The sequence below is a fragment of the Schistocerca cancellata genome, chromosome 1 (assembly GCF_023864275.1).
Source record: "Schistocerca cancellata isolate TAMUIC-IGC-003103 chromosome 1, iqSchCanc2.1, whole genome shotgun sequence".
In the NCBI taxonomy this organism is placed as follows: domain Eukaryota; kingdom Metazoa; phylum Arthropoda; class Insecta; order Orthoptera; family Acrididae; genus Schistocerca; species Schistocerca cancellata.
The window spans coordinates 232,272,242-232,289,353 of record NC_064626.1 but is presented as its reverse complement, the minus strand read 5'-3'; the positions used below and the strand labels follow the sequence as shown (position 1 = coordinate 232,289,353).

Genomic DNA, 17,112 nt, shown 5'->3' with positions numbered 1-17,112 from the left:
TGCTTCCCAACTTCTCTCAATTTCTCCATTATTTGTTGTTTCCTCATGTACCTGGTCCTCAGCGTTTAACAGCTTCTTAAAATGTTCTTTCCAGAGATCTTTTATATTCCCTGGATCTTCAATAATGGTACCGTCCTCTGTTTCCATCTTTACTGGTACTTCAGAAGCCTTCCTTTTATTTTTCATCATTTTATAGAACATTTTCTTATTGCTCTTCACATCTTCTTCAAGTTTTTTTGTAAGCTCTTCCCATGCCTTTTTCTTTGCTGTTTCCACTATTTCTTTGCACTTCTTCTTTTCCTCTATATATCTTTTATGGTCTTCGTCATTTTTAGTTTTCCACCATTTTCTCCATGCTCCATTTTTTCTTCTAACTGCTTGGATTGTGGTATCATCCCACCAACTTGTCTGTCTTATTTTTTCCTTTCCAGATGTTCTGCCACATACTTTTTGTGCTGCTTCGACTAAAGTGTCTTTGAATAAACTCCATTCTTTTTCTACATCGCAGAAAACTTCTTTTGGAAATTTTTGTGTTATTAATTCTCTGTACTTCTCAGCACATTCACTCTCCTTCAATTTCCAATCCCGTATCCTCGTCACTTTCTTCTGTTTTCTGTTTTTCACACACTGATTCATTTTCCATTGTCCCACCAGTAATCTATGGTCTCCATCAGCACTCACACTTGGAATTACCTTCACATTTGTTACTTTCTCTCTCCATTCCCTATCTACTAGAATATAATCAATTACACTCTTCGTTCTTCCATCCCAACTGTATCTGGTGATGACATGACTTTCTCTCTTCATAAACCAGCTGTTTGCTATTTTCATTCCATTTCTCTGGCACAAATCCAGGAGTCTTTCCCCTTCTTCATTTCTACCTCCATATCCAAAACATCCCAATACTTGCTCAAATCCCTTTCTGTCTTTGCCTACCTGTGCATTAAAATCTCCCATCACTATATTAGCACTCTCTATATGGTTTTCTAACACATTTTCAAAGTCCATCTTCTCTTCTTCGCTACATCCCACTTGAGGTGCATAAATCTGGATTACTTTTAGTGTTTCTTTTTGGAATCTCAGGTTTAAGATTATGATCCTGTCTGATATATATCTCACATTTTCAATACAGCTTTGTACGTTCTTATTCACCATCACTGCCACACCATTTCTTCCAGACCTGTTATTCCCACTCCAGTACAGTTTTCCTCCTCCTCTCAAATTCTTCTCACCTTTTCCCTTCCACTTTGTTTCGCTTAATCCCAATATATCTAACTTCCTCTCTGTCAGTACATCTGTCATTTCTTCCATTTTTCCATTGAGGGTTAATATATTAAGGGTGCCAATCTGTGCTCTTGATATTCATACAAGTGGCTCTCTTTTCTCCAAATGTCTCTTTAATTTTCCTGTAGGCAGTATCTATCTTACCCCTAGTGAGATAAGCCTCTACATCCTTACATTTGTCCTCTAGCCATCCTGCTTAGCCATTTTGCACTTCCTGTCGATCTTATTTTTGAGACGTTTGCTTTCCTTTTTGCCTGCTTCATTTACTGCATTTTTGTATTTTCTCCTTTCATGAATTAAATTCAGTATTTCTTCTGTTACCCAAGGATTTCTACTAGCGCTCGTCTTTTTACCTACTTGATCCTCTGCTGCCTTCAGTATTTCGTCCTTCAAAGCTATCCATTCTTCTTCTACTGTATTTCTTTCCCCTATTCCTGTCAATTGTTCCATTATGCTCTTCTGGGACTCTGTACAACCTCTGGTTTAGTCAGTTTATTCAGGTCCCATCTCCTTAAATTCCCATCTTTTTGCAGTTTCTCCAGTTTTAATCTACAGTTCATAACCAATAGCTTGTGGTCAGTGTCCACATCTGCCCCTGGAAATCTCTTACAATTTAAAACCTGGTTCCTAAATCTCTGTCTTACCGTTATATAATCAATCTGATACCTTCTAGTATCTCCAGGCTTCTTCTTAGCTATGATTAAGTTATGCTCTGTCCAAAATTCTCCCAGGCGGCTTCCTCTTTCATTCCATATCCCCATTCCATATTTGCTCACAACTTTTCCATTTCTTCCTTTTCCTACTATTGAATTCCAGTCTCCCATGACTATTAAATTTTCATCTCCCTTCGCTATCTGAATAACTTCTTTTATCTCATCATACATTTCTTCAATCTCTTCGTCGTCTGCGGAGCTAGTTGGCGTATAAACTTGTACTACTGTGGTAGGCGTGGGCTCCGTATCTATCTTGGCTACAATAACGCGTTCACTACGCTGTTTGCAGTAGCTTACCCGTGCTCCTATTTTTTTTTATTCGTTACTACACCTACTCCTGTATTACCCCTATTTGATTTTGTATTTATACCCTGTATTCACCTGACCAAAAGTCTTGTTCCTCCTGCCACCGAACTTCACTAATTTCCACTATATCTAACTTTAACCTATCCATTTCCCTTTTTAAATTTTCTAGCCTACCTGCCTGATTAAGGGATCTGTCATTCCACGCTCCGATCCGTAGAACGCCAGTTTTCTTTCTCCTGATAACGACGTCCTCTTGAGTAGTCCCCGCCCGGAGATCCGAATGGGAGACTATTTCACCTCCGGAATATTTCACCCAAGAGGATGCCATCATCATTTAACCATACAGCAAAGTGCATGCCCTCGGGATAAATTACGGCTGTAGTTTCCCCTTGCTTTCAGCCGTTCGCAGTACCAGCACAGCAAGGCCGTTTTGGTTAGTGTTACAAGGCCAGATCAATCAATCATCCAGACTGTTGCCCCTGCAACTACTGAAAAGGCTGCTGCCCCTCTTCAGGAACTACACGTTTGTCTGGCCTCTCAACAGATACCCCTCCATTGTGGTTGCACCTATGGTACGGCTATCTGTATCGGTGAGGCACGCAAGCCTCCCCACCAGCGGCAAGGTCCATGGTTCATTCGGGGATGTAATGCCATCCTATACATTTCCCGTCTTTATTTGGTTGAAGGAACATCAACTGTGAAGTGTTGTTTGCATCGAGATTGTGAAGGGCCAGTGGGAGAGACATTTGCTGGTTCTCTGCACATAAAAAATCGCATATGATTATGGGCATTAAAACCTTAGTTGACTTTGTAAAGTGCAACAATGATCTAGAGTCTGTTATATCATTGATATCAGTATTCGTTTAAAAAAATTTAAGTGAAACTAGCAGTTTCCTCTATTTTCTAGTTTTCGTATGAAAATCTTCGCAGGTGAGATAAACTTCTGGTTGCTCAATGGTTTGCAGCACGTCCCACACTAAACTTTCGGCTCTCTAAAGATATAATTTGCACTCTTTATCTTCAGAATCATCCTTTGGGAGCGATTGATAGCATACTGCTATGCGGTTGATATTGAGAACAGTCGTGTGAATAGTACGACATTCTTGTATATCATGTGAAAATACATGAAAATACATGAAATTCTGGAAATTTGCATATGCTACCCTATGATTTCAGTATAAAAGTATCGCAAATACATCATTTTTTGACGTGGATAATTGGATATTGCAGCTGATGTCTGTTTCGAGATCGGTAAATTAATTTGCGATTGGCGAAGCATTACTCATCGACAGAGCCCAGCAAGTAAATGTTCTTGTAATCCCAGAGTCTGGAGATGGTCGCAACTCGTTGCAGATACCACGGCAGTGAGCAGGCCTTGCTGGAAGCAGTACCGTTATCGGACGCCTTTATGCCGGAGGAACCAGCCCAGCCTTTGTACACCAGTTCAGAGCGGCCGCTGACCACGGAGGGTACCACGATCACGCATAAGGGGGGGGGGGGGGGGGGGCTGTCTAGCGTTGCGAGTATATACAGCGCATGGGCTTAATGTTTTGGGATCTGTGTGTTTTTGCTGTATACGAGGGGCGTTTGAAAAGCCCGTGCAAAGTCCGAGAGATGGCACCGCCGGCGCATATCGAGGTCATGTTTAGTTAGTAGAATCCTTGGAAAGAACACACACCAAGTGTCAGCCACATTGGTCTATGTCTTTGTGTTTGGCATCCGTGTGAATAAAGGAAGTCGAGTGACTGTCAACTAATGGACGAAAAACAATTTCGTGTGGTGATTAAACATTACTTTATGAAAGACGAAACGCCTCAGGAGACTAAAGAGAAGCTTGATAAACATTACGGAGACTCTGCACCTTCGATTAGAACAGTTTATAAATGGTTTCAAGATTTTCGCAGTGGCTGTATGGGCACCAGTGATGCTGAACGTTTTGGACACCCTGTGGAGGTTACGACTCCAGAAATCATTGATAAAATCCATGATGTGTTGATGGATGACAGAAGAGTTAAGGTGCATGAGATTGCTAGTGCTGTGGGCATCTCGAATGAGCGGGTACATACATTTTGCATAAACATTTGGACATGAGAAAGCTATCCGCAAGATGGATTCCACGATTGCTCACGCTTGACCAAAAACGGAATCGTGTGAAGAGTTGCAACGATTGTTTGCAGCTGTTCAGGACGAATCCGCGGTACTGTAAGCGTCGTTTCGTCATTCTGGATGAAACATGGATACATTACTATACTCCTGGGACCAAACAACAATCTAAACAATGGGTTACCAAGGGAGAATCTGCACCAAAAGAGGCGGAGACCATTCCTTCGGCCGGAAAGGTTATGGCGTCTGTCTTTTGGGATTCACAAGGGATAATCCTCATCGACTATCTGGAAGAAGGTAAAACTGTTACAGGTGAATATTATTCATCGTTACTGGACCGTTTGAAAACCAAGCTACAAGAAAAACGCCGGCGATTGGCCCGCAAAAAGTCCTTTTCCATCACGACAATGCACCAGCACACACCTCAGCAGTTGTGGTCGCAAAATTAATGGAAATAGGATTCCAACTCGTTTCACATCCCCCCTATTCTCCAGACTTGGCTCCCTTGAACTAGCATTTGTTCTCCAATTTGAAGAAATGGCTGGTGGGACAAAGATTTTATTCAAACGAGGAGGTGATTGCAGCAACTAATAGCTATTTTGCAGACTTGGACAATTCCTATTATTCTGAAGGGATCAACAAATTAGAACAGCGTTGGACGATGTGCATAAGTCCAAAAGGGGACTAAAAATAAAAAAGGTTTACCCCAAACACGTAAGTAGTTTTTATTTTTGTACGGACTTTTCAAATGCCCCTCATATGTAGGACTGCCTGGCCGTCGATAGCCATATGCAGGATATGGAAGTAATCATTTTGTATGATGCGGGATACGAATTGTATTTACTACAGCGACGAAGCAGTATGACACGGTGGTACAATCGTTTGTGGTGACATAGCCTGGTTGGAGACCGGTTTCACGCCGAAAAACTCAAGTTTACCGCTACAGTAGTAGAGCAGTGTAAAAGTTGAAACGTAGAACAATTGTACATGACTGTCCTTAAACTGACACACAATATTTTTAGCGCAACTCAATCTGACTTTCAAAAATCCCTACAAAACAATGGTCCGGACTAATATTAACCTATACGTTTCACAAATCACTTACCTCACAAAAATCTTGGTTACTCGAACTACTGCAATACAGCGAGCGCCACTACTGCCAGCTAAATATAAGATTCAAACTACGGAAGCACCAACTACTGATAGGCATAGTTAGCAAATGAAAGATTTTAATAGAGAACAAACAATGTATTTACCTTAATAGTCATCAAAAGTCATAATATATATAGCAGTTCATGACATCCAGTCTTACAAATTTCAAAACTCCGCCATTTCTCTCCCCACATCCACCACTGCTGGCGGCTCACCTCCAACTGCGCAACGCTACGCACTGTTCACATCCAGCTGCCCAACACTACAATGGCAGACAACAATGCAAACTAGCCACAGACTGCACACAGCACAGCCAGTGATTTTCATACAGAGCGCTACGTAACGTTGCCAATAAGAAAACCTAAACAGCCTACTTACAAAGTCTAACTGTCTTTGGCGATCGATTCTTTATTTCATGATCCGTATACCACTTTTGCAAGAAGCTTTAACTGTCAGTGCAATATGACTGTCGTATGATTACTTTTTTTATCTGTACGATAATAGTTTTCCGTTGAAATTCTCGTAATTTGTCCGTCTGTAGAAAGTGGTGGGTAGTGCTCCCACAGTAACAGCAGCATTTTGGTGAGTAAATCCAGTAATAACTTATCAGGATGCTCCATTCACAGGTACTTCCACGACGTCAGAGAATCACAAGACATCTTTTACAGGGGGGACAAGACAGGAGAAGAACAAGTCATCTAGAGACAGTTCCTTAATGTCAGAGAGTTACGTGATGTCTTCTTTGTTCGAGTGTTCAGAGACAAGTCCAGACAGACTAGCCTCCTCTGATTCGAACAGGTGAAATGCTGTCCCCCCACCCGGTTTAATGCATCTCCAGACCAGCAGCTGTAGGACGCCAAAAATTCACCGAAAAGTCTAGCCATCTTTCTCGTCTGTAGGACAGAGTTTCGAATTCTATGAGTATCTTTTAGACATCCGATTTGCTGTGTGGCTGTCTTTCTTTCTTTCTTTTTTTTCACTTACGATATGTTATAGGTTTCGAAATATGTCTAGATATGTAATTATTCCGTTTTTCCCATCTGTGCTTAGACACCGGTGTGGGTTTCCCATTGTAGAGCTGGGCATCGAAAAGTGAGGAAAATAAAAAATAAGTGCTATAAGATCCATGACTCCAGCAGCAAATATAAACTCAGCCCACTCAGCGTTTCAGAACAGTGATGAAAACCACAGTAGCAGGTATGTGTGTAGTCCAAATTTTTAAATCACTGCAGTTCTCGTTTTTTAACACTCCATAATTTGTATGCGTGTACCAGTTTAGGGAGTTATCTCAGTTATCATTTCACACTGAGTCTTTTTCCTGCCAATTCACAAGTGGAGCAGAGAGATTTATTTCGACGTGTAGAAGGAGGGAGCAATGTAGAGTTACTGTTAATTTTGAGTCTAGCTGTTACTTGGTTCGAATGGTATTGTGAACTTTTTCCAGTAGGATAACACTAGTTGCATAACATCGTCAATTTTGAGCCGTATTTCGATTTTAGGAACTGGTTCAAATGGCTCTGAGCATTATGGGACTTAACAGCTGAGGTCATCAGTCCCCTAGAACTTAAAACTATTTAAACCTAACTAACCTAAGGACATCACACACATCCATGCCTGAGGCAGGATTCGAACCTGCGACCGTAGCGGTCGCGCGGTTCCAGACTGAAGCGCGTAGAACCGCTCGGCCACTTCGGCCGGCTTAGGAACTCCTTGTCTACCATTATGCATATAGGTGTATAATTAGAAGCTGTCTTTACTTCAGTTTTAAACCAAAAATAAATAAAGTACACTAACCTTACCTTCCTCTCCAGCAGCCGGACAGAGATTGACCATTTCCCACCATTTACAGGGGTGGTGTGGCGGTGGTGGTGGGGGGGGGGGGGGTGAAGTCATAGCATTAGTGAGAATGAGTGGGGGGGGGGGAGGGGTGAGAGAGGAAGTGGAAGGCCAACAGCGCCCTCTGGTGGATGTAGTGAGACCTAGCTCTGTCAGTCCCTACACATCAAGGTGAAAACAGCCGTCTCTCAGTTATGTTACTGGTGGTAGCGCAATTGAACTATAAATAAACAAATAAATAAAAAAACTGCCTTCCTCTCCAGCTTAGAATTACCATTTACCACCAAAAATAAATAAAGTATACTATCCTAACCTTCCTTTCTGGCAGCTGGACAGATAATTTCCAGTGGTGATGTAATAGGAGGGGTGGGGGTGGTAACGTCATAGGTGTGGAGGAGGGGTCGGGGAGTTAGAGTAGTGGAGGTACCCCAATTGCCCTATTTCCCACTAAAGTTTCCCGCATTTCCAGGTGGTGAAGGAGGTGTGAAGCCATGGGTGGGTGGGGGGAAACAGCCATCATTTTTAATAAATTAGTCCCTGTACCCCCACTACCACATTACTACGTTTTATATGCGTGCTTAGACATTTTTCAATATTTTATAGTTTTTCTACATAAGTAAATGTATACTCTTTTCTTGTAGTTTAGACCTTATCAAATGTGTATTCGAAAAAAAATTTTTGTTTGCCCGTTATTTCTTCGAAAATAGATGTACCTGAGAGACTTCGTTTATTTTTGTAATATCTTTAGTTTCAGATTTTTTCGCTTTTGTTTCTTTCTAGATTGCTTGTAAATAAAAAAGTTTGTTTCCTTGCAAGTCTTTGATTACGTATACGTCCCAAAACAACAATAAAGAAGTCCTTACCAGACTCAATACAATTTTCGTGGTGTCCCGAGGACTACGCAACGCAATTAGTGTTAAAATATCTGAACACGCCGGTTAAGGGTTAATACAATACGATCATTTCTGGTGAAAATAAAGTCTATTTCATAAGTGCACTTGCCTGGCTTGTTCATTTTGTCCAATGAATAAAACTAAGGTCTGAGCATGCCCTTGTGGAAAGGAATGGCCTTTACTCGTAACCGTGATTTCGTTTCTGCCCTCTTGGAATTTGTTATTGGAGCACGAGTGAGCTGCTTATTATGTTAACAGGGGTTATCTATAACGATAACTGTATGTGGTAGTAAATCAGGTATTACTCTCTTCCTGAGCTACTTCTAAGTGTATGATACATTCATGTCATGAAATTCCCAGTATTTTGGTCAGACTTCAACCTGGTGCAAGCATTCGGTAAAAAACTCTACCGGCATGAATTATGGTAATTCTGCTGCTTTTGGTAATTCTTCTGCTTTTCGAAGCAGGTTTCAACAGACCGCTTAGTGAATTTTTAATCCATCCGTACTAAGTTGTGTAACAAGTGTGAACATTTATTTCATCCGTATGCGCAACTGGACGACATTCACGTCTGTACTGTAGGTTACTTTTTAAGTAAGCAGTTCGTTCCCGAAGTACTTTTCGGTTATTCGCCGTGCTCTTCCACTTGAATCCTAGAATATAAAGAATTTTATGAATTCTGTTTATACTTTCTTCAAAATTTATTAAACTCTGCAATTTTTATCAGTTGTCTGTAAAGTAGGATCTTCGTTTACGTGTAATGTAGAAATTATTCACCACATGGCTAACGACTCGCTCATTACAAATGTCTAATGTGGCCTTCCAAGATCTTTTGGGTGATACCTTATTAGATGCTGAAAATATGTACGATTCACTTGCCTGGACTCTTTCCAGTTCTCTCTTGATCCGATAGACGGAAGTAAACGCTACCCCACTTGCTTCGACAACTCTTTTCTATTGGGTTTTAGTTTAAATGGAGCAAATACCACAGCCTCTATCTTCATAAACTGGTAGACGTTTGCTATCACTCCGCGGGTTTGGCTGTGAAGAACTTTGACCTTTAACATGCTTTGCACTAGTGGCATCTTCAGCTTTGAATGTGCTGTCCTAAAGTTTGCATTAGCTGAGAGCTTCTCCTGACGCAATGGTAACACGTCCGACGCTGGTGACTGACTGAGGGGGACCTACTGCTCGTCTTGGTTACGGTATTCACATCTGTTTGCGTGAACTGTACACGATTGGCCACGGTGGCAATACCGCCGTAGTCGTGTTTACATACAAGGAAAAGTGTGTGTGTGTGTGTGTGTGTGTGTGTGTGTGTGTGTGGATGGGGGGTGGGCAGATGGGGGCGGGGGGGAGAGTGTATAGAAAGTAACAGTGTGCACTCCAGTATCCGTAAGTGTGAGGGACCGTAAGTGTGAAGTAAACATGTGCTACACGTCTATACTCCCTTCAAAGCAAGATAATTGAACTTGTTTTGTTTCTCCTTTGACAGTACTCGCACACTAACATTTTGACATTTAATCACAGTGTATGATGTGTTTGAATCCAAGATTCGCCTGAATAAACCGCTGATGATGGTGAGTCCCATACTTCTTTACAGAGCGTAGGGGAGAGACGCTGGAGACCCGCGCCGCCTTACTAGGCAAGGTCCTCGTGGAGGTGGTTTGCCATTGCCTTCCTCCGACCGTAATGGAGATGAATGATGATGATGAAGACGACACAACACCCAGTCATCTCGAGGCAGGAAAAATCCCTGACCCCGCCGGGAATCGAACCTGGGACACCCGTGCTCGGGAAGCGAGAACGCTACCGCGAGACCACGAGCTGCGCTAGGCGCTCCATTTTCTTCATAACAATCTAATGCACGCTACTAAACATCAAAACTACAACACCAGGAAGGCCAGAAAATAACGAAAGTTTGCTTATGGTGCATACACGATGTCGAAGGAAGAAAATATGATAACATTTGTAGCTAGTTTCGGGATATACAGGATGCAAAATGTAGTACATAGAGCTGTCACCTCTGGCTCTAACCCGGCTAGACACTGAGATCAACTGAGTTTGGTCAGCCGGTCAACAGCTCACGCCCAGACAGCAACAGTTCAGAGGACAGCTTTTCGTTTGTGGGTTCTGTATTTTAATCACAGTTCATTCTATAGTTATTCTGACTTTAGTATGGGTAGGGACTATGACTACTGTGTTCATACGCGAGTGTTCCACGGGGCGCTGGCTTCGGTCAAGAGCTCGAGACTGTTGCCAGTGAGCATTTTTGTGGGGGTGGGAAGGGGGGGGCGTCCCCCTTGCTTCCCATTGGTCCACTACTGTGACCGCCAAGGGTACTGCAGGCATTGAGGATGACCCCCCCAGGGTGATCAAGTGAGACGTTGTTTAAAGGTATGGCAAGCGCCAAAAGACTTCCTGGGGCAGAGAGGAGGTTGATCGAAGAACCTCTCCAGTTTGTATGACGATCGAATTTCCGAAGCTATCTGTGGCTGACAAAGACACTGAGCCAGGTGCATTCGCTCGCCCTGTTCCAGAAGTAGCCTCTCACCCTGCAAGATCTTGGCATTCACAGTGGGTGGGTTTACTGGTAGTTGCGAACTCCAATGTTAGGTGCATAATGGGGCCCCTTAGGGACATGGCTGTCGAGGAGGGGAAGAAATCCAGTAGCACTCTGTGTGCATATCGAGAGGAGACATTCCAGTTGTGAAACGAGGGCTTCCACATGCGATGAAGAGCATAGGGTGCAATCAACTGTAGGTGGTGGCTCATGTTGGTACTGACAATGTTTGTCACTTTGGATCGAAAGAGATTCTCTATGGTTTTGGGCGACTAGCTGAAGTGGTAAAGACTGTCAGTCTTGTTTGCGAGATAATGGTAGAGCTTACCAGTTGTAGCATCGTCGACAGGATCAATTGTGGGCTTTCGTACAGAACCGAGTGAAGTGTCTGAATCAGAGGCTCCGACGGTTCTGCGACCATGTAGGGTGCAGATTTCTCGACGTGCACCATAGGACGGCGAGATTCCGGGTCTACTTAATTGGTCCTGTATCCACTACACACGGGAGGCAGCTACATAGGTAGCTGGGGCTGTGTGGAATGGACTGGGCAGTTTTTTTCAGTTAGAGGGTCTCGGGTAAGTGTAGAGAAAGCTCCCTTTTCAAAGAGTTCAGGACGAACACAGGAAGAGGGAGACACAACAACAATCAATTTTGTAGTTGTAAACTGTTGTGGCTGTGGTGAGAAAGATTCATAGAAAGCGCTGAAGCTCAAATTATTATAGATACCGTAAGCTGGCTAAAGCTGAAGAAAAGTGCAGGTTAAGTTTTTACAAAAGACCTAACAGTCTTTAGAATGGATAGATTAAATACTGTTGGGGTGCCGTCTGTGTTGCTTTGAAAAATATTTTATATTGTAGTGAAGTTCAAGTAGATAGTTCCTGTGACTTACTATGGGTAGAAGTTATACTTGACAACCGGACTAAATTAATAATTGATTTCTTTTACCGACCCCCCGACTCAGATGATACAGTTCAAAGAAAACTTGAGTATCATCACAAATAGGTGTCTTACCCATATAATTATGGTTGGCGATGGCTTTAGTCTACGAGCATCATGACGTAGACAGGTATCAGTGACCACAAGATTGACGTAGCGACACTGACCAATGAAACATCCAAACCCACCAAAAGAAATCACAACAACATATATCTATTTTAAAAAAGCTAATTAAAATTCGATTGACACCTTCTTAAGAGGTAGCGTCCACTCCTTCCCAACTAACCATGTAGACGAGACGTGACTTAAATTATAAGAACTAGTATCTAGGCAACTGAGATTTTTATATCATATAAATTACTGAAATATAGCACTGATCCCCAATGGTTCACAGAAGAGGTCAGGACACTATTGCAAAAACAACGAAAAAAGCATATCAATTTTAAAATAACACAAAATCTGCAAGATTAGTGATGTTTTACTGAAGCTCAAAACTTTGCAAGGACTTTAAAGCGAGAAGCTTTTAATAGCTTCCACAATGAAACTCTCGAAATGTGGTCGTATGTAAAGTACGCCAGTGGCAAGACACAATCAATACCTTCACTATGCGATGCCAATGGTAATATTGCTGATGACGCCGCCACCAAAGTAGAGTTATTAAACACAGTTTTCCGAAATTCCTTCAGCAAAGAACGGGAAGTAAATATTCCGAAATTCGAAACGAGAACAACTGCCAATATGAGCAACTTAGAAATAGATATCCTCGATGTGGCGAAGAAGCTTAAAGCACTTTTAAAGCAAGTCTTCTGGTCGAGATAGCATACCAATAAGAATCATTTCAGAATATGCTGATATAGTTGCTCCATACTTACAAGGGACGGTCACCACACGTTGTCGCGGAAATTATGCTCATACATAGCGTAGTTAATAGAGCAACAAAATATACATACACTATAAAAATTGTAGCTTCCATGGACAATTAGAACAAGAGATATCAATCGTCAAAGTTACTATGGAAATACTGTAAGTATGAGTGATTTATTACACAAATGGATTACTTGAGACAAATAGTCAATAATATGATATGATATAGTACACGATACTAGGCAGGTGTACCAGCATCTTTCGCTCTTCAGTGTAAAACACTAAAATACTTTGAATTAACTCTCGATTAAAAGCTAAGCAAAAAAGCCCACAAAAGAATAAAGATAGTAACTGGCTGAAAGTGGAAACTAACCCTTCAGTTATCACACGTACCTTCAGCACTATCAACCATCTTATCCTCACCTTTGCAACTGTTACAGGGATCTCTGCCCCTCCTCCGACTCACAATATGTTATGTGGCTGTAGAATCCAGCACAACCTTTGAAGAAGATGTCTGTCCTCTCTGGTGCAAGATACAAGGGCTTACTGAGATCATGCAAGGCACTGAGTGTGGCCCACCTGAACCCATAGATTCCATATTCCATGCGTTGAGTGATCCCAACTAATGTGAGCAGCAATATTGTATAAAGATAAATCATAGTCTGGATAGGTCACGATAGTGCTGCTGTCTAATATCGAAACATGCTTGTAGATAATTCTCCTCCTTACACAAGGCTAATATGTTCTACTCACAACCAACCAACATTCAATTGCGATTTCAGAACGAAAAACTCGCTGCAGAACCTGCCTTTATGTACTGACTGTAGGTGACATTCTTCCTACCTCCTTTGAGCAATTGCACTGAAATGCTTCTCGTTTGCATATGCAAGCGTATAGAATGATGTCTGTTACATGCCACCTTCATGGTGTGGCAGTTTTAATGACCAGTTATGTATTATTCTTTTTCTAGAAGTACAGGGTGGCGCACGAAATGTGTTACCATTTTGTTTTTGAATATAAACTTTATTGTCAATATAATCTGAAAGGAACATATACTACAATGAAGAGCTGTCCATGGAGATTTGTTCTAACTCAGCACATGCTCAATATATCCACCATTTCGTTTCCTAACTTCCTTCAAACGAACACTGAAGTTACTGATTACCCTGCGGCCCATGTCTTCCGTAATTTAACTGCAACCTTGAAGAATAAGTCTTCTGAGCTTCATTAAATCAAGTGGACGTTTCGGGAAAATTTTTTCCTCTAGGTACACCCAAAGAAAAAAGTCACATGGATTGAGGTCTGGACTACCGGGGGGCCAATTTTGTCCGTCATTGAAGCGACCTGGAAACCTGAGTGAAATGATCCGCATGTCGAAATGTTCGTATAAAAACTCAAACACAGTGTTTGCAGTATGTGGCCTTGATCCATCTTGCATGAACCACTGCGTGTTGAAGGGCAAGGCAGTAGCAAGAAGCTGTGGAATGGAGCTATTGCGAAGCATGCTCAAATAACGCTCGCTGTTTACAGTTTCTTCAAAGGAAAAGGGTCCAATAAGTCCGTGACTGGAAATTGCTGCCCACGCTGTAATCCTCGGAGCATAATGTTGTCGTTCATGAAACACTTGTGGGTTTTCAGTGGCCCAAAAGCGTACATTTTGTTTGTTAACCACACCGTCTAAATGAAAATGCGCTTCGTCTGAAAACCAAAGGTTGTTGGGAGTTTCTTCCCTATCCTCCACCCATTGAGCAAACAGTAGTCTCCGCTGCTTGTGCTCTTCAGTGAGCTTCTGTGCACAGGTCATCTTGTATGGGTACATATGGAGGTCACTTTTAAGAATGCGTTGAACGGAGCGTCTGGATATTCCCAGTTGCACTGCTGCCTTTCTACACGATTCCCCGGGACTTCTCTGTACAGCAACTCGTACCGCTTCAATATTCTTCGGCGAACAAACAGGCTTATGCCGAGATCACTTCGCTTCCAATACTGTTCCTTCTTGTACAAATTTATCGTACAACCTGTGAATGGTCTTCATGCAAGACACCCATCGTGTGTTAAACTGTTGTCGAAAACGACTCTGAATCACAACAAGGCTTTTCGTTTCATGAAAAAGTAACACAATTGCCGATCGTTGCTGTGTCGTCAGTCTTCCATCGTCAGCCATTGCTGCTTACTAGTCTCCTAGCGGCAGTATCGTGAATTACACGTCATTTCGTAACTCATTTGTTTTTCCAAGCTCTGCTGATACTGCTGTAGATATCCCAGCGGGATATCTAATGTGCGTCGTAAATTGTGAAAGAAACAATTGGTAACACATTTCGTGCGCCACCCCTTACGTTGTATCGTCTCTACAGCCGGATCCAGAGGATGCACACGGAGGTGCAGTACAGTGCGGCTGATGTGGCGCCTCCCGAGCCTCCGGCCACACCCCCAAAGAAGATGAAGCCTGGTAGTCCCGAGGAGATGGCGGCAAGGATGGCTATGATGGGTGGCCCTGGTGGTATGCGGGGTCGCGGCTTCCCAGGCGCTTTTGGGGTGGGCCGCGGGGGAGTGGTCCCTGGCGGCTTCGCTGCCGGCCGTGGAGGCTTCGCTGCTGGCCGCGGAGGCTTCGCTGCCGGCCGCGGAGGCTTCGCTGCTGGCCCCGGTGGCTTTGCCGCAGGCCCCGGAGGTGTCGGGCGCGGCTTCGGACGAGGTGCTTTCGGTGCCGGGCGTGGTATGTTCCCGCCTGGTGTGGGTGGTGCCGCCGCTGCCGGTGGCGGTGCTTACGACCCCAGGCAGACACTCCGCATGAGCGTGGCCCAGAAAAAGCACAAGCACGACCACGTGTTTGTACCCGTGGAGCACGACTGTGTCTCCTATGATCTCGAGATGGAGATGAGGGCTGCTATGCGTGGCCCATTTGGCCTCGGAAGTGAGTCTGTTTTTATTTTCTCCATTTTCGGATTATTTTGTGAAATAAAAACAGTAATTATTGTATTCATTACCATTTTTAACCATTTAACACCGAAACCCATCATATGATTGACTCCAGGAAATGTGTCGTGTGGACAAGATCTGTCATATAACAAACCGACGAAAGTGTGCCTATACACACATTTTTAGTTACTAATGTTAAGTTATGAAATACAACCCAGCCAGTCAAATTTTCAGATCCTTCTTTCTTTTATTGCCTCACTTTCTGACCATCTGTTTCGAGTTAAGCAATAAACAAATACACATATTTATGACGGTAGTATCTGTTCCCGAAAGAACAATTATCGTTGATGACCATGCAGCTTTGCTAGAATGAAATGATAATTAAATGGACACCTTAGCTGCAACCAGGCGTTAATATAATTCATTGGGGACATGTCGAAAATCTGTGCCCCGACCGGGACTCGAACCCGGGATCTCCTGCTTACATGGCTGTACTCAGTAGGTGAGAGCATTAGTGCTCGGAAAGCCGCTCGTGGGTGACTGCTCTCTTCTCCCGCAGGACGCTGGGGGCAAGGGCGCGGGCGTGGCGACGGCGACCGGCGCAAGAAGAAGCGGGCGCAGGGCGTGGCGCCGCCGCCCTACATCCCGAAGCGCATGTCGGACACGTGGGGCCGCTGCTGGTGCGTGCCGTGCGCGCCCTACGTCTGCGGATACGACCCCTGCGGCTACTGCTGCTGGTGGCCGTGTTGCTACTGACCTCTCTGTCCCCGTCCCCGTCCGTCCCAATAAAGCCGTCTACACCCGACTACTGGTTTCATTTGGACGAATCTTGTTACCGTCTCCATCTAAACCGATTAAACTGAAATACTCTTGTGTAATGTCGAGAAATTATGAAAATGACGTTGTTGCTAAGCACGATTGCTCTAATGGGTTTGTTCAAACTTCCAGGCACCCACATACGGTCAATTTCGAAATTCCTTTTTTCAGCTACACCAACTCACCGCATCTGAAATCTCAAACATTAACACTATCCTCGCTTTTGTTCCTGCCTCAAAATACACTGGGTGATCAAAAAGTCAGTTGTTGTTGATGTTGTTGTGATCTCCAGTCCCGAGACTGGTTTGATGCAGCTCTCCATGCTACTCTATCTTGTGCAAGCTTCTTCATCTCCCAGTACCTACTGCAACCTACATCCTTTTGAATCTGCTCAGTGTATTCATCTCTTCGTCTCCCTCTACGATTTTTACCCTCCACGCTGCCCTCCAATACTAAATTGGCGATCCCTTGATGCCTTAGAACATGTCCCACCAACCGATCCCTTCTTCTAGTCAAGTTGTGCCACAAACTTCTCCCCAATCCTATTCAATACCTCCTCATTAGTTATGTGATCTACCAATCTAATCTTCAGCATTCTTCTGTAGCACCACATTTCGAAAGCTTCTATTCTCTTCCTGTCCAAACTATTTATCGTCCATGTTTCACTTCCATACATGGCTACACTCCATACAAATACTTTCAGAAACGACTTCCTGACACTTAAATCTAT

General features: G+C 43.3%; 1 protein-coding gene across 1 annotated transcript; it reads left to right on the top strand.

Annotated features, from left to right (window-relative positions):
• Positions 1-15,017: 15,017 nt before the first annotated feature.
• LOC126166233 (uncharacterized) lies at positions 15,018-16,576 on the top strand. Its single transcript, XM_049920389.1, has 2 exons — positions 15,018-15,561; positions 16,554-16,576. The coding sequence occupies exons 1-2, from the start codon at positions 15,018-15,020 to the stop codon at positions 16,574-16,576; spliced, it is 567 nt and encodes a 188-aa protein (XP_049776346.1).
• Positions 16,577-17,112: the final 536 nt, after the last annotated feature.

What these genes read in the sequence shown, in the direction of transcription:
- LOC126166233 (XM_049920389.1), top strand. Translation starts at nt 15,018, where the DNA reads ATGCACACGGAGGTGCAGTACAGTGCGGCTGATGTGGCGCCTCCCGAG. An exon ending in TGGCCCATTTGGCCTCGGAA is followed by an intron (nt 15,562 to 16,553) that starts GTGAGTCTGTTT and finishes TCCTTTTTTCAG; the next exon opens with CTACACCAACTCACCGCATC.